At 33.3% G+C, this 13,311-nt stretch overlaps 3 protein-coding genes across 4 annotated transcripts in view; 2 read left to right on the forward strand and 1 right to left on the reverse strand.

Moving 5' to 3' along the window:
- LOC18590012 (protein DGS1, mitochondrial) overlaps window positions 1-4,195 on the forward strand; it is a 7,207-nt gene extending 3,012 nt beyond the window's left edge. Inside the window, exons 8-14 of one of the 2 annotated variants that reach the window (XM_007015268.2) lie at window positions 906-995; window positions 1,698-1,770; window positions 1,847-1,875; window positions 1,974-2,097; window positions 2,400-2,510; window positions 3,647-3,747; window positions 3,841-4,195. In XM_007015268.2, the coding sequence (XP_007015330.2) occupies window positions 906-995; window positions 1,698-1,770; window positions 1,847-1,875; window positions 1,974-2,097; window positions 2,400-2,510; window positions 3,647-3,747; window positions 3,841-3,961 (649 nt within the window). In that variant the 3' untranslated portion in view covers window positions 3,962-4,195. The other variant, XM_018128378.1, reaches the window with a different exon arrangement.
- Window positions 4,761-9,611, forward strand: LOC18590013 (cysteine desulfurase 1, chloroplastic). Its single transcript, XM_007015271.2, has 10 exons — window positions 4,761-4,996; window positions 5,076-5,209; window positions 6,003-6,162; window positions 6,263-6,449; window positions 7,454-7,599; window positions 7,673-7,745; window positions 7,877-7,940; window positions 8,251-8,350; window positions 8,744-8,902; window positions 9,232-9,611. Exons 1-10 carry the CDS (start codon window positions 4,799-4,801, stop codon window positions 9,400-9,402), a joined length of 1,392 nt encoding a protein of 463 aa, XP_007015333.1. The 5' UTR covers window positions 4,761-4,798; the 3' UTR covers window positions 9,403-9,611.
- Window positions 10,088-10,681, reverse strand: LOC18590014. The gene is made up of 2 exons (XM_018127069.1): window positions 10,597-10,681; window positions 10,088-10,498 (listed from the first exon to the last, which is right to left on the reverse strand). The coding sequence occupies exons 1-2, from the start codon at window positions 10,679-10,681 to the stop codon at window positions 10,356-10,358; spliced, it is 228 nt and encodes a 75-aa protein (XP_017982558.1). The 3' UTR covers window positions 10,088-10,355.

The following is a 13,311-nucleotide window of genomic DNA, read 5'->3' on the forward strand; positions in this document are numbered from 1 at the left end:
GGGGGGGGGTGTGGGGTGGTGTTTGAGGTTTAAGTGATAAAGAACAGCTGCTTCCCTTTGCAGGTCAAGGCCCAACGCACCTACATATGTACAAAAAAAAATTGTACTTATTTTATTCTTTTCACACTACTATAATCTTCGTTTGAGATATGAAAACAAAAGAACTTAGATTCTTCTATTGATGTAAGTTGCTTGATGTTTGTTCTGTTTTGTTTTGTTGGTTTATTTGCCTCTAGATTTCCTACTTCACTATTTCATCCCTTTCTTTATCTATGGTGATTGGATGTAATTAGGTTCTCGGCTAAAATACTAATAAGCCCTTGAACTCTTTCATTTTTTCTAAATAAGCTCCTATTCTTCTATTGTACCCAAATAGGCCCCTATTCTATGATTTTCAACCTGATAGGCCCTTATGTTGACGGAAAGATATCTTGTATATCATGTGACTTTAATGATCATTAGGCCCATGGCCAGTTGTCATCTTCTGCACATGTGAATGCTGATGTGGCTTTTTTGACATGGTGAAATTGGTTGAGTGGGAGAATTTTCCTTCGGAAACATGAATATTTGAGTAAGCGAATTACACCGAGCTAGAAAAGCCACCTCATCTACCACGAGTGCGAAGGATGCTGCCTAGCCATTAACCTAATGGTTATGAAGATAACGTGTGTCAGATGACATATTTCCACCAAGATAAGGGCTTATTTGGGTAAAAATTAAAGAATAGGGGCTTATTTGGGTATCTTAAAAGGATAGGTGCTCTTCTGAGAAATTTGTGATAGTTCAGGGGCTTATTTAGTATTTTAGCCTAATATTTTTTTATTCATTCTAAGGTAATTGCTATATTCTTGGCCGCCATGATCAAGTGCTGTTTCTGAACATAACTGCTTTCATGCGGTTTGCAGAATGTTATTGGCCTTCAGCGAGCAGACAAAGGGTGAAAAATTACCAGAGAATGCGTCAGATCAGGAAATGCTTGAGATAGTTATGGCAAGGTATGACTTTCTTTCTAATATTATGGTTAATGCAATCATGTTAGAATTTGATGACTTAAGACACAATTGTAGGACAGATCTGGCAAAATTTTACCATCACCCCTACATTTGTTAATAAGTTCATAGGAGTACCAAAATGGTAAGTCCTGAAACAATGGTGAAAAGAAAGAAATTATGTGTAAATAAGAGTTTCAGGATTGCAATGATGGACTGACTTTTTACCTTCAAACAGTGTTTCTGCACACATGTAACTGTATGCATGCATATTCAAAGTCGTATATTTGTGTGCATGTGTCATAGAGACAAAGTTAGGCATATGATGATCTGAAGCAAGTAACAATATATAGGCACATGGCTATGTTCAGGAGACTGCAAACACTAGTGTGTTTTGATAAATTCGAACTGACTATTTGTTTTGTATTTTATCTGTATGAATGCTCCAGGTGACAAAAGTTGGTTAGACTGAAATGATTAGTAGTAGTAAGTTTTTATAAATGCCAATATATCTGGAATATGTTGCATTCTCTGATAGTACTGGTTTTCCTGTTGGTACCTTTAAAAAATTTTCAGAAGAAATATGTTCCTGTGATTGCTGTTCTGATATATTACTTTAACTGAACTATCATGGTATGGTGTATATCTCTTAGTTTGGCAAATTTCTTCTTCGAGAAAATATCAAAATCATTGGAATTTCTAATGTAGATATGAAAAGGAACTTATGCATCCTATCCAGAATCTTCTCCACGGAGAGCTTGCTCACGCTCTTCTCATCCAGGTAATGCCCATTACTTTTATTATGTTGTTGCAGCCTGTAATGCTGGTTGCATAACCTTAGGTTCTTGCCATTGCAGGTTCAGAAGTTGAAACTGGATATTGAGATGTAAGTTTAACACCAGCTTTCTGCATAGATGTGTAAATTTTACTGATATTCTGGTTTATCTCAATGCTCTTACTTATTAAAGATGCTCATTTTATTAGGGCCATGCTCGAACTGGATCAGATTCTCAGAGCAAATGAAATCAACTTTGCGATCCTTGCTGCCTTGCCAGCATTCTTTCTATCTCTTGGTCTGATCGTAGCTGTGCGTGCATGGTTTAGACAGGTGAGAACATTCAAAGCTCTATAATGTATTATCTAATTAATTTCTTGAAGTCAATTGCATTTGTAGAGCAGTGGAGGAAGGAACTATGTGCTAGGTCTAGTTCATTAAACTGCTTAGATGGTTTTACATTTATCTTGCTACACTATGTATTCAACCTTTTACTTCCAACATGTGTAGATACCGTCTAAAGTCATTTAGTACATTTGCTTAGACCAGCAAAACATTCATACTAATGATCAAGATTCTTATTTTCTTTGACTTGTTTTTCATGCTGTTAACTATCTGGCTTTTGTCACAATCAGGATACTAGAGCAGAAGGCAGGGGAAGAATTGCTCGTATCCAGAGGAGGCTGCTCATTGTGGAGGTTGAGAAAACTATTATGCAGTACCAAACTTATGTTGACCAAGGGCTGGTAAGAACCTTACTATTCAATAGCTTGGATGCTTCTTATTAAATTCCTCCTTTTCCCTTTTCCACATGCTTCTCTTTTTATTATTATATAGCTTATTGAAAAATCAAAGGGTTAATTTTTCTGTCTGGGAGTTGATAAGATTTGATTCTAGGCAACCTATTTTCAAGATATAAGCATCTGACGTTGTTTCTTCTAGTTGTTGGCTCATTATTCTCACTACTATTTGGGAGGAAGAAAGTCATAGGGAATCTTAATATCTTGTGCTTTATTTGCTTTCTCAGTCGAGGGGAAAGGTTTAAGAGTGCAAGTTCTAGCTAGCTTTGATGGCCTAGAGGTAATAATAAGGGCTTCACTGATGATGACATCACTTTGGTGATCATTCTTTATTTTTCTTGTTTTGCCAACCCTAGAGATTGGTCAGAGATTGAGTTGACTTCTACAGTTCCACCTATCGTGGCCCCCAAGAGAGAACTGGAAGCGGCGTTCTACTTGCCACTTGCTCTGTTTGTGTATTTTTGTTATTGTTTCCTGAAAGTATCTTTACAGTCCATTCTCTTCCCATACATTCCTTTCTTGATATTCACTTGGTAACTAGTATGCCTTCATATGCTTACTGTTTATAAGCTAATCTACATCTACTTTATGCATTTATGTTTCCATTGTGGATTCAGTTAGTGGCAAGAAAAAAAGTTAATTTTCCTTGCATCTTACACAAGACAAAATCTGCCTATGCATGCATGTCCTCCTGCGAGGCTGTGAGATATGGTTGTCTTTTTTGGTACAAATAGAAAAAGTCATTGTCAGATTTCAGTGGTCCCACTTCTTGGAGCCTGATCTGTTTTCTTTGTATGGATCTTTGCATAATAGTCAAAGTTCACTCAGGGTAAGAGGCATCATTTGTGGGAAGAGCTTATGTTTGTTACAAAACCTATTTTCACTTTTCTTATCTCATTTTTCTTATGTTGGTTTAAAACTTCTCTTACGTTGGTTCAAAATTTTTGTCTCTTGATGGATTAGAATGCGCTTGTTGATTGAGTAAACCAAAACCCCATTTGCTTTGGCTGATACTGCTACTGCACTTGACTATTTCCTACCTACATAAAAAGAGATAAAACATATTGAATGCTATTTCACAGGAAAATGATGCACAATGCATGTTTGGGATGTTGATATATTGTCTAGATCGCTTATACAGCGCCGTCAGAGGGCAAGCAAAGACAACTGGTGAATGGCAATGGTGGGGGGTTTATTCATGTGTTTCTGTTTCAGCTTTTTGATTGTAAGTTGATCTGCGACAGCAACTAACCAGTAATATAAATGTGATGAACAGTTTAAAACAGGATATAATTGATTTGGGAAAGCCTGGTCTTCAAACTGCATACAAGCTAATTGTGACAGCACGCATGGAACGGGTGTACGACTGTTTGCTTCCTTCACTTAAGCGCCAATAGTTCTTTACCTTTTCTCTCAAGGAAAAAAACGTAGGAAATTCGTTCCCCTGCCAAGATTTGTGAGGGGCATAGAATAATTTTGATCCTAGGTTTAAAACAGCCAAGCCTTCCATAATTTGTATCTCAGAGTCCCTTGCTTACTGCTTCAAGTAAAAGGGTGCCTGAATGAAACGTTGTGAATTTTGAATTGAATGATTTAGGAATCTTGCTGCTCATGGTCTTGCTTTTGCTTTATGAGTTTGTTTTCATTTTCTTTTAAAATTTGTTTCATTGGTTGGTGTATTACATAATCTCCGGTTCGAATCCTTCCTCTCTTAATCATAAAAAAAAATAAAAATTATATTTTTTTTATAATTGAGAAAAAGAGATTCGAATTTTTTTTCTAAAAAAAAAAATAATACATTAATTAATGAGCCGATGATCCGGTGTTTTTTTGTACTTTTCAACTATTAAGAATTGCTCTTTTTCAAACTTATGATACTTTTTATATTTTTTGATTTTATGTCTTAAAAATTAAATTCAAATTCCGTTTTTCTTTTTCAAATAAAAAATAGAAAATAAGTCTTATCATACATCCTCGAATCTAGAAGAAAACCATAACAATTACAATGATTATCTTTTAATAAGTCTAATGAAGTTTTTAATGATTTTCCCAAATACATACATACTTAAGGCAAATAAATGTGGATAAAATGAAAATAAAACAAGGCCCAATAGCCTTAATTAAGGACGGCAGCCCAGCTCGCTAATGGCGCCTCGTCTCCCACTGGATAACAACAATATAAGGGGGATGATAAGGCGTGAAGCTAATTTTCAAGTCTGTTGGAATATCTTTTGATGAGAAAAATGATGGAAGGAGTAGTTGTAAAACTTCCTTCTTTTCCACTCTTAAACCCTACCATTCCTCCTCTTTCTTCCTCATCTCTTCCTCTTCGGCTAGGCTTCCGCCGCTTCTCTGCTTCGCTTTCCGCCGTTAAAGAAGGCTCCGTTTCATTAGGCCACCTTAGCCGTCCCGACTTCCCCATCCTCCACCAGGTCCTTAAATTTCCCGTCTTTTCCTTTTTTTTTAATTTTTTTTTGCTTCACTTTATTAGGTTTTTATTAAATTTGGCAGGAAGTAAATGGGTCAAAACTTGTGTACTTAGACAATGCGGCAACCTCTCAAAAACCCACGGCAGTGTTAAAAGCTTTACATAATTATTACGAAGCTTACAATTCAAATGTTCACAGAGGAATTCACTACTTGAGGTACTCCCTTGGTGATTTTGGTTAAAAATATTGGCTCGAAAATGTTAAATTTACAAAAAAAAAGGTGAATTGCGTATGTTATCTCATTATTTCAATAGAAAGTTTCCACTGTGAGATACTATATCATGTCTATGAAGTAATTGTTCATGAATTTTTCAAGTTAAGTTGAGTACTGTTTCATTTTTTATTTTTGTTATTTATCTTCTGCTTTTGAAAGCAAAATTTTCTTGAATAAGTAAAATTAAAGATTTATTTTTGTGATAATACATAAAATGCATGATTTTACTATTGTAGAGAACAAGTATAGTTGAATGTTTGCCTCATTGTACATTTTAATCAAATATTATTGCTTTATTGTCATATTATATTGAAGAAAAAACATATAGCCATATTTGTAATACAAATATAAAAGCTTTTTAAGATTTTTTTCTACATATTACTAATTGCGATTTACTTATATTGACACCTCATTTTAGGTTTTTATTTAATTTAAGTCTGGTCAAAAAGAAAATTGCTGAAAAATTTTACTATAAAATAGCTATATGAAGTTAAATAACCCCACTTAACTATATGTGGCTATGCCCCTGAAAATGCATGATATTTTACTTTTATATGGAATAATTATGTTAAAACTGGCATTGCATTTTAGTTTCTAGCATTTGCTTTTGCTTTTAAATAAGTATCTTTCTAGAAAAGCGAAATCAAATAGCAAAGAGTAGGTACAAAAGCAATGATCAAAGGAAGTTATCTTAATCATTTGTTTTCATTTGTGTTATTTTGGTTATACATACAGTGCTAAAGCTACGGATGAGTATGAGTTGGCGCGAAAGAAAGTGGCAGCTTTTATTAATGCATCGGATTCTAGTGAGATTGTTTTCACAAGAAATGCTACTGAAGCTATCAATTTAGTGGCTTACTCTTGGGGTTTATTAAATTTAAAGCCTGGGGATGAGGTTGTGTTATTTGAATTTTGTTGTTTGTGTCTTTTATCTATAAGGTGGTTGTTATTTTGATTTGAATTGTAATGTTATGAGAATATTTTTGTTCTTGTAGATTGTACTTACGATTGCTGAACATCATAGTGCAATTGTTCCATGGCAAATTGTGGCTCAAAAGACAGGCGCGGTTTTGAAGTTTGTGAGTTTGGATGAGAACGAAATTCCGAATGTAGTAAAGCTGAGAGAGATGATTTCTACAAGGACGGAACTTGTAGTTGTTCATCATGTTTCTAACGTGCTTGGTAGGTATTTTTGGCATAATAATTTAAAAAGTCTCTGAATTATTCAAGAAAATTCAAACAAGTCTTTATTCTTTTATTGCGTTCAATTAAACCGTTATACTTTTTTTTTTTACTAAATAAGCCCTTGTGATTAACTTTTAACTAGTTATCTTTAGTCAAACTGACATACGTAATTTTTATGTCTATGTGACATTGATGTGTCACTGACGTAGAGGTTGAAACTACCATGTGATCACATTATCATGCCACACTAGCATGTCATGTCACCATTTTTTATGACATGTTATCATGTCACATCAATATCACATGATATAAAAAATGACACAGGTCATTTTGACTAACAATAGCTAGTCAACTGTTAGTCATATGTGTTTATTTGGCTTAAAATAAAAATATAATGGTTTGATTAAACATAATAAAAAAAGCAGATTTATTTGAATTATTCCTAATAGTTTAGGATTTTTTTAAGTATTGTGTTTTTTTTTTCATTGACTGTTTGTGTTTTCTTATAGGTGCTTTTCTTGGCATTTGATATTGATTAAGAAAATGTTTTAGTGGCTTAATTTTACATTTATTGAGAATGTAGGCTATAATACTGCAGTTATTTGCTTCCCAAAAAAAAAAATACTGCTGTTATTTAAAGGTATTCATATCGTCCATCCAAATCCAACCAGTTTTTGTTAGCCAATATCCCTGGATAACCAAGAGGTAAAGTTGGCTGCGCTGATTGCCATCAGCTACTGCTGTCTGCCCTATACCCCACCCCAACCCAAAAATTAAGGAAGAAGAAAACCTGAATGATAGGATAACGAGGAAAGAACAAGGTTATTATGGGAGGCTAGCGGTCCTGGAATTCTTAGATTAATTTCTCATCATCTGATCGCGTCGTATTCTACTAAAGTTATTGCTTTCTAATCTCCTTTTTTTTCTCCCCAAAATTTATCTAAATATGCTAATATTTGATGGCATGGTCATATTTATTGCCAAAACTCTTTTACCTGTAGGTTCTGTACTTCCAATTGAAGAAATTGTGCACTGGGTTCATGAGGTTGGGGCAAAAGTGCTTGTAGATGCTTGTCAAAGTGTTCCCCATATGGTTGTTGATGTCCAAGGTCTTGATGCTGACTTTCTTGTTGCTTCTTCTCACAAGGTTAGTTTGTTATCTTATGCATGATTAAGCCATATGGGCAAGTATATGAAGTTAAGGAATAAACATGCTTCAGATGTGTGGGCCTACAGGCATTGGATTCTTATTTGGCAAGAGTAATCTCTTGTCAGCCATGCCTCCATTCTTAGGTATGCCATTGCTTACATTTTTCCTTTTCAAAGTTCAATTGTTATTTGCAGGACTTCTGTAAATCAGTATCTGTGGGAATAGAGGCATGGATGTTTAAAGCTGATCCTTGTAAATGTTTTCCTCCTTTTAGGTGGTGGAGAAATGATCTCTGATGTATTTTTGGATCATTCCACATATGCAGAACCCCCTTCCAGGTTGGTGAGCTTATTTCATCTTAAGTATCGTTTAGTAAGTAAGGTTGAGGATGAGAGGGATTTTAACAGCTTTGTACATTGTTTGAGTTGTGTATTCATGATTAAGGTGGTTTCTTGATAGGAGACATTTAGTCCTGAACCCTAAGTCTAATAGCAATTAAGTTATTATTGCCTATTTAGTTGTCTGCTGAAAGGAATTCCTTCTCATTTGATTTACAGGCACGTGCCATTCAAGTAGTTTTTGGTCTAAATATTCAGTATTTTATTTCTTATCATGGCTTATTTTGTTCTTGCTCTTTAACTGGATTAGATTTGAGGCTGGAACACCTGCAATTGGGGAAGCAATTGGATTAGGGGCAGCAATTGATTACTTGTCTGGGATCGGCATGCAGAAAATTCATGACTATGAGGTGCGATGCGTTTTTCTGCTTTTTTCCTAGGGATCCTGATTTAATGCTTGATGGACAGATAAATGACACACATATTTGTTGGCTTTAAAAATTAAAAGAAATACAGTACAAACCAGTTGGTTATGGATAATTAAGGAAGCAGTCATTAAATTATGCTATGGTTTTTCATCTTTCCTTAGATCTTTGTTGACTGATTTTATGTTTCTGGAATGAATTAAATTATGTCACCTATAGAATGCTTCTTTTTTCTTCATAATGACAATCATATGATTGGACTTTAACCTATTTTCTTTTTTAGTCATTTTCTAGGAGGGCTAGATGGATTTAGAAGTCACTTTCTGATAAGCTGGGAATGTTTTTATTCTAACAACACTGGCCTTTTTTGTTTTATAGATGGAGCTGGCTAATTATTTATATGACAAACTATGTTCTGTTCCGAATATTCGGATCTATGGCCCAAAGCCTGCAGAAACTGTTTATCGTGCTGCTCTCTGTTCTTTTAATGTTGAGAATATTCATCCCACAGATCTTGCAACTTTTCTGGATCAACAGGTAGCATAACAAATAAGGAATAGCACTTTAATACTGTTGTTAAGGTTTTTGCTATTTTTTCTTATTCAATAATTATTATAAAGCTTGGTTTGGCATTGTGGTTAGTCTTGAAAACTGCGTTTGAAACATTATGGTTTGGAAAGCCACTTAATTTCTCAAACTCCAGTTTTGTTTTAAAAGTCTAAACTCACTTGGCGTTACATTTGTAGTTCAAACCAACCTGTGGGATTTACATGCAATGCAAGACAATCTGTAGTTTATACACAATATATTTGAAGGGTTTTTTGTTTTTTTTTTTCTGAATGGCAACAAATTTTATTTAATCTCAGCATGGAGTGGCTATCAGATCAGGTCACCATTGTGCGCAACCTCTCCATCGCTATCTGGGAGTGAATGCAAGTGCACGCGCCAGCCTTCACTTCTACAACACTGAAGAAGATGTCGATGACTTTATCCGGGCACTCAATGACACAGTCAGCTTCTTCAATTCTTTCAAGTAGTACTTTTGCTTAAATAGTGTTCCACATAAGATTGTGTGAACCAACCCTGTATACTATTTTTAAAGTTTATGAATAATATCTTTTTCATTTTTTACACTATTATCTTGTGTAAGTGTTCGGTATCTTGTGTAACAATTCGACGGACACACATCCAGAAAATCAATACTAGAAATTCACTACATTTTGTATGCACAAGGGTGGAGTTCTTACCCCCTTTTCCGGTCTTACTGAGATATATATATATATATATATATGTATGAAGTGGTTATTGTCTCTTGTTTTTCCAAGTGTTTGATTTGTGGGATTACATAAACAATCAGGGAAAGTTTAAGATATGCTGCTCTTGAATTGTGTTAGGTCTATGCTTTCTGGTAGAGGAAAATATTCAAACCAGTAAATGTGAGAAAGATGCTTTTCAGTTTTCCCCTCCACTGTATTATTCTACGGTTACACTTTTAGAGCCTGCAGCCCCAAGACTACGTTAAAAAAACGCGTTTCCATCTTTGACTCGAGTCCAGCAATGAAATGATTAAAGCGGACTTGGAGACCGCGCATTGCCCTCAATTCCTATATGACTGATGACCAAGACACAAGCTTTTCTGCATTGTCAACTCAGAAAACAGTTATCTGCAAAGAGCTCTGTTGATGGTGATTGGCTGTAATTAATTATCAGAAGTCGAAACGATGAAAAGAAAATGGAAATTTAAGGTCATATATCTCCCACCAAACCAGAATTCAAAGGTCCAAATTCCAGCAAATCTCATCTTATACAAAGGAAATTTCAAGTGCCTAACAGAAAATCGTGAACTTTATCATCACAAGAAAAAGAAATATTATACACACAAGGCAGGCAAAGAAGAAAGTTTTCTATGCTATAATTATCAGTGTTGTCCCTCTGGCATTTATTGAGATTCTTGTGGAAGTAACTCCCAAACCAATCAGCTGGATGTCCATTACTTCTGCTCTGCCAGACTGATGATTTCGGCGTATCCAACCTTCTTCCTTAACTCTCTAGTCAACTTGACAGCATCAACACCATCTCCAATCACCACAACTTTGTCTTTCTCTTGTCCTTCCAATCCAACAAAGCTGACGCCTGTTTTTGCAGTTATGTAATCATCTCAGCTCTCGAGTTTTAACGCAAAAACAAATAAATTAAAGAAAACAAGACAAAGAAATAACTCGGTTACGTACCGTCTTGTTTTGCAGCCACCTTGAGGGACTCCTTCCGGCATTTTTGGCACTTCATAACCACCTTCAACACCACCTTTTGCTGCATAGTCATCGTGCATCATGCACAACAAACACAAATCAGTACTAATATAAATCAATAAACCCAAAGCTAGAATTTATAAATATTAGTAGTAAATAACAGTATTTTCTGCATGAAACCAAAATATTACCTTCATTGTGTCTCTCCCTTGCCAACACCTAAGAAGGAGTAAGTGTAAGTAGATACCACATACAAGAATCTCATATTTATATGTGATTGGGAAAGCCAGCAGACGTAGTACCCAAGTTTCCTTCCAATGTTTTTCGTCCAATTGCTGCTGCTTCCACGAAAGAAATGTGGGTTTCAAGACTTGTTCCGTTCTCCCCGATACCGTCTTTTACAAGTTTTTACCAATGCAATTAAGACCGCGTACCCATCTCCTTCGAGTTCACAACTATATAGCGTATAGTGTATAATATAACTATATAGTCAGTTAATTTCAAGAAAATTTATTTCATCATAAGGGTTTAACAGAAAACAAAGTTACATCTCTGTCTGCATGGAAAAAGCATTTACGCTTGCTTGGTTCAAGAAAAATTAGAAGAAGAGGAATATCGAATTTCATTTTCTTTTTTGTCTTATTTTCTTTGAACCAAACGTGACCTTTAATTAAATAGAACTTTTCGTTAAAAAAAATTATGCTAATATAAATAGCAGCACTACTATGATATATTTTTCTTATAGAGCTAGGTTCAACACCTGCAACAGTTTTGATCAAATATATGAATATTCAAAGATTAAAGGCTAACAGGTTTCTGATGTATTGGCCACCTAACGCTCCTAAAAAGGTAGAGAATAAAAGGGTACAACTGCCCCCCTTCTTCACTAACTCTATTGCCTTTTTTTTTTCCTATCAAGTGCTTGACCATTTTGTATAAAATTAAATGCATATATATGCTCTGTTTAAAAAGTTAAATTTGAATATTTTTATTTTATTTTTTTTTTATAAAAAAGTTGTTTCTTTTGAATTACACATTACTTTATTTCTTACTGCTTTTGAAGTTGAAATAAAGCAATCTTATATAGTTCATCTTCACTGATTTTAAACATTTCACCCAAGTATTTAGGCCTCTTATTTCATATTGAATTCTCATTCAATTTAAGACTTTTACCTTTCTCCTCGCCAATTTAAGAAGCATTTATTCCCCTGATTAATGGCCCCCAAACCCTATTTTCACAAATACTAATGACTTTTCCTGATATCAAATTGCACTATTTACTAAAAACTTGTTACCAAATTTTTTTTAAAAGGGATTGAATGAAAATACTAAATCACCAATGGATAAACAAAGTCAACCAGTCTTTCTAAGTTATAAAAATTAAAAAAATAATTTATAATTTGGTGTGCAATAAATATAAGTACATTGTTAAAAGAAAAAAAATGTGAAATTTGTTATACTATTATATATATTAGGATGGTGTCCGTAGCTACGCTACGAAAAAGATCACAAGAAATATTGATTATGCTAGAGTAGATTTCAATTTGGTACCTTCAAAAGAGTTTGTAGAGAAAGTAATATTGTATTAGTGAACTGCATGAATGTCCGATTTTTACTGATAGAGGGAAAAAATAAATTGGTATTAATTGAAAATAATTATTTGCTCTGATTTCAATTATCGGAAACTTGTACCTACATATATGATTATCAAATAGTAAAATATTAAAAAATGAGAGAGTATATAACATGTACTATTGACAGATTAAGATAAACAATTGTACAATATAAGGCAACCATATAATATAAAGATCTTATCAATATAAAATAGTTATTAATTTCTAATAATATATCTTTTATATATAAAATGAATGGCTAAAGGTTGTCAAATTTAGTTGATTTATTTGTTCAATGATGACTATGTGCTATGTATATTAAGAAATGAATAAACATTTTCGACTTTTTTATTTTATTCAATGAATTGGATAAATATTTATTGAAATTTAAACATTCATGTATAAAAGAGATGTCTAAATATTATGGATTCAGGTTCACACAGAATAAGAGGATATAAACAAAAAATAATATTAAATTAAAATTGATAAATATTAAATGAATCTATATTCTAAACATTAAAAATTAAAATTATTATTTTCAAGTATTTTTTTACTAAAATAAATAAAAATAAAAAAACCCTTCAAATGTAAAAAAAACAATGCAGCTTTGACATAAGGTGTAAGAAAAATTAATTCAATAGAGAATGACAATCAATTGACCCAATTAGTTATCCTATTTAAAACAAAATTTATCTAAAAAAGACGATAATCCTATCAAAGATTATTAGATATATAATAAACTATTAAGAAATGAGAAAGTATATAACATATACTATTAACAGATTAAAATAAACAGTTGTAAAATATAAGACAACAATAAAATATAAAAATCTTATCAATATAAGATAGTTAATAATTTCTAGTATTATATGTCTTTTATATATAAAATGAATGGCTAAAGGTTATCAAATTCAATTGATTTATTTATTAAATGATAACTGTGTGCCATGTATATTGAAAAATGAGTAGATCTTTTTGACTTTTTTATTTTGTTCAATGAATTGGATGGATGTTTATTAGAATTTAAACATTCATTTACAAAAGAGATGTCTATATACTATAAATTCAGGTTGATGCAGAATAA

Source organism: Theobroma cacao, chromosome 9 (assembly GCF_000208745.1).
Source record: "Theobroma cacao cultivar B97-61/B2 chromosome 9, Criollo_cocoa_genome_V2, whole genome shotgun sequence".
Classification (NCBI taxonomy): Eukaryota; Viridiplantae; Streptophyta; class Magnoliopsida; order Malvales; family Malvaceae; genus Theobroma; species Theobroma cacao.

Coding starts and splice junctions, on each gene's coding strand:
- LOC18590013 (XM_007015271.2), top strand. CDS start 4,799: ATGAGAAAAATGATGGAAGGAGTAGTTGTAAAACTTCCTTCTTTTCCA. Junction 5,210..6,002: donor AGAGGAATTCACTACTTGAG/GTACTCCCTTGG, acceptor TTATACATACAG/TGCTAAAGCTACGGATGAGT. Junction 7,746..7,876: donor AGCCATGCCTCCATTCTTAG/GTATGCCATTGC, acceptor TCCTCCTTTTAG/GTGGTGGAGAAATGATCTCT.
- LOC18590014 (XM_018127069.1), bottom strand. CDS start 10,681: ATGCAGCAAAAGGTGGTGTTGAAGGTGGTTATGAAGTGCCAAAAATGC. Junction 10,499..10,596: donor GGTGGCTGCAAAACAAGACG/GTACGTAACCGA, acceptor CTGCAAAAACAG/GCGTCAGCTTTGTTGGATTG.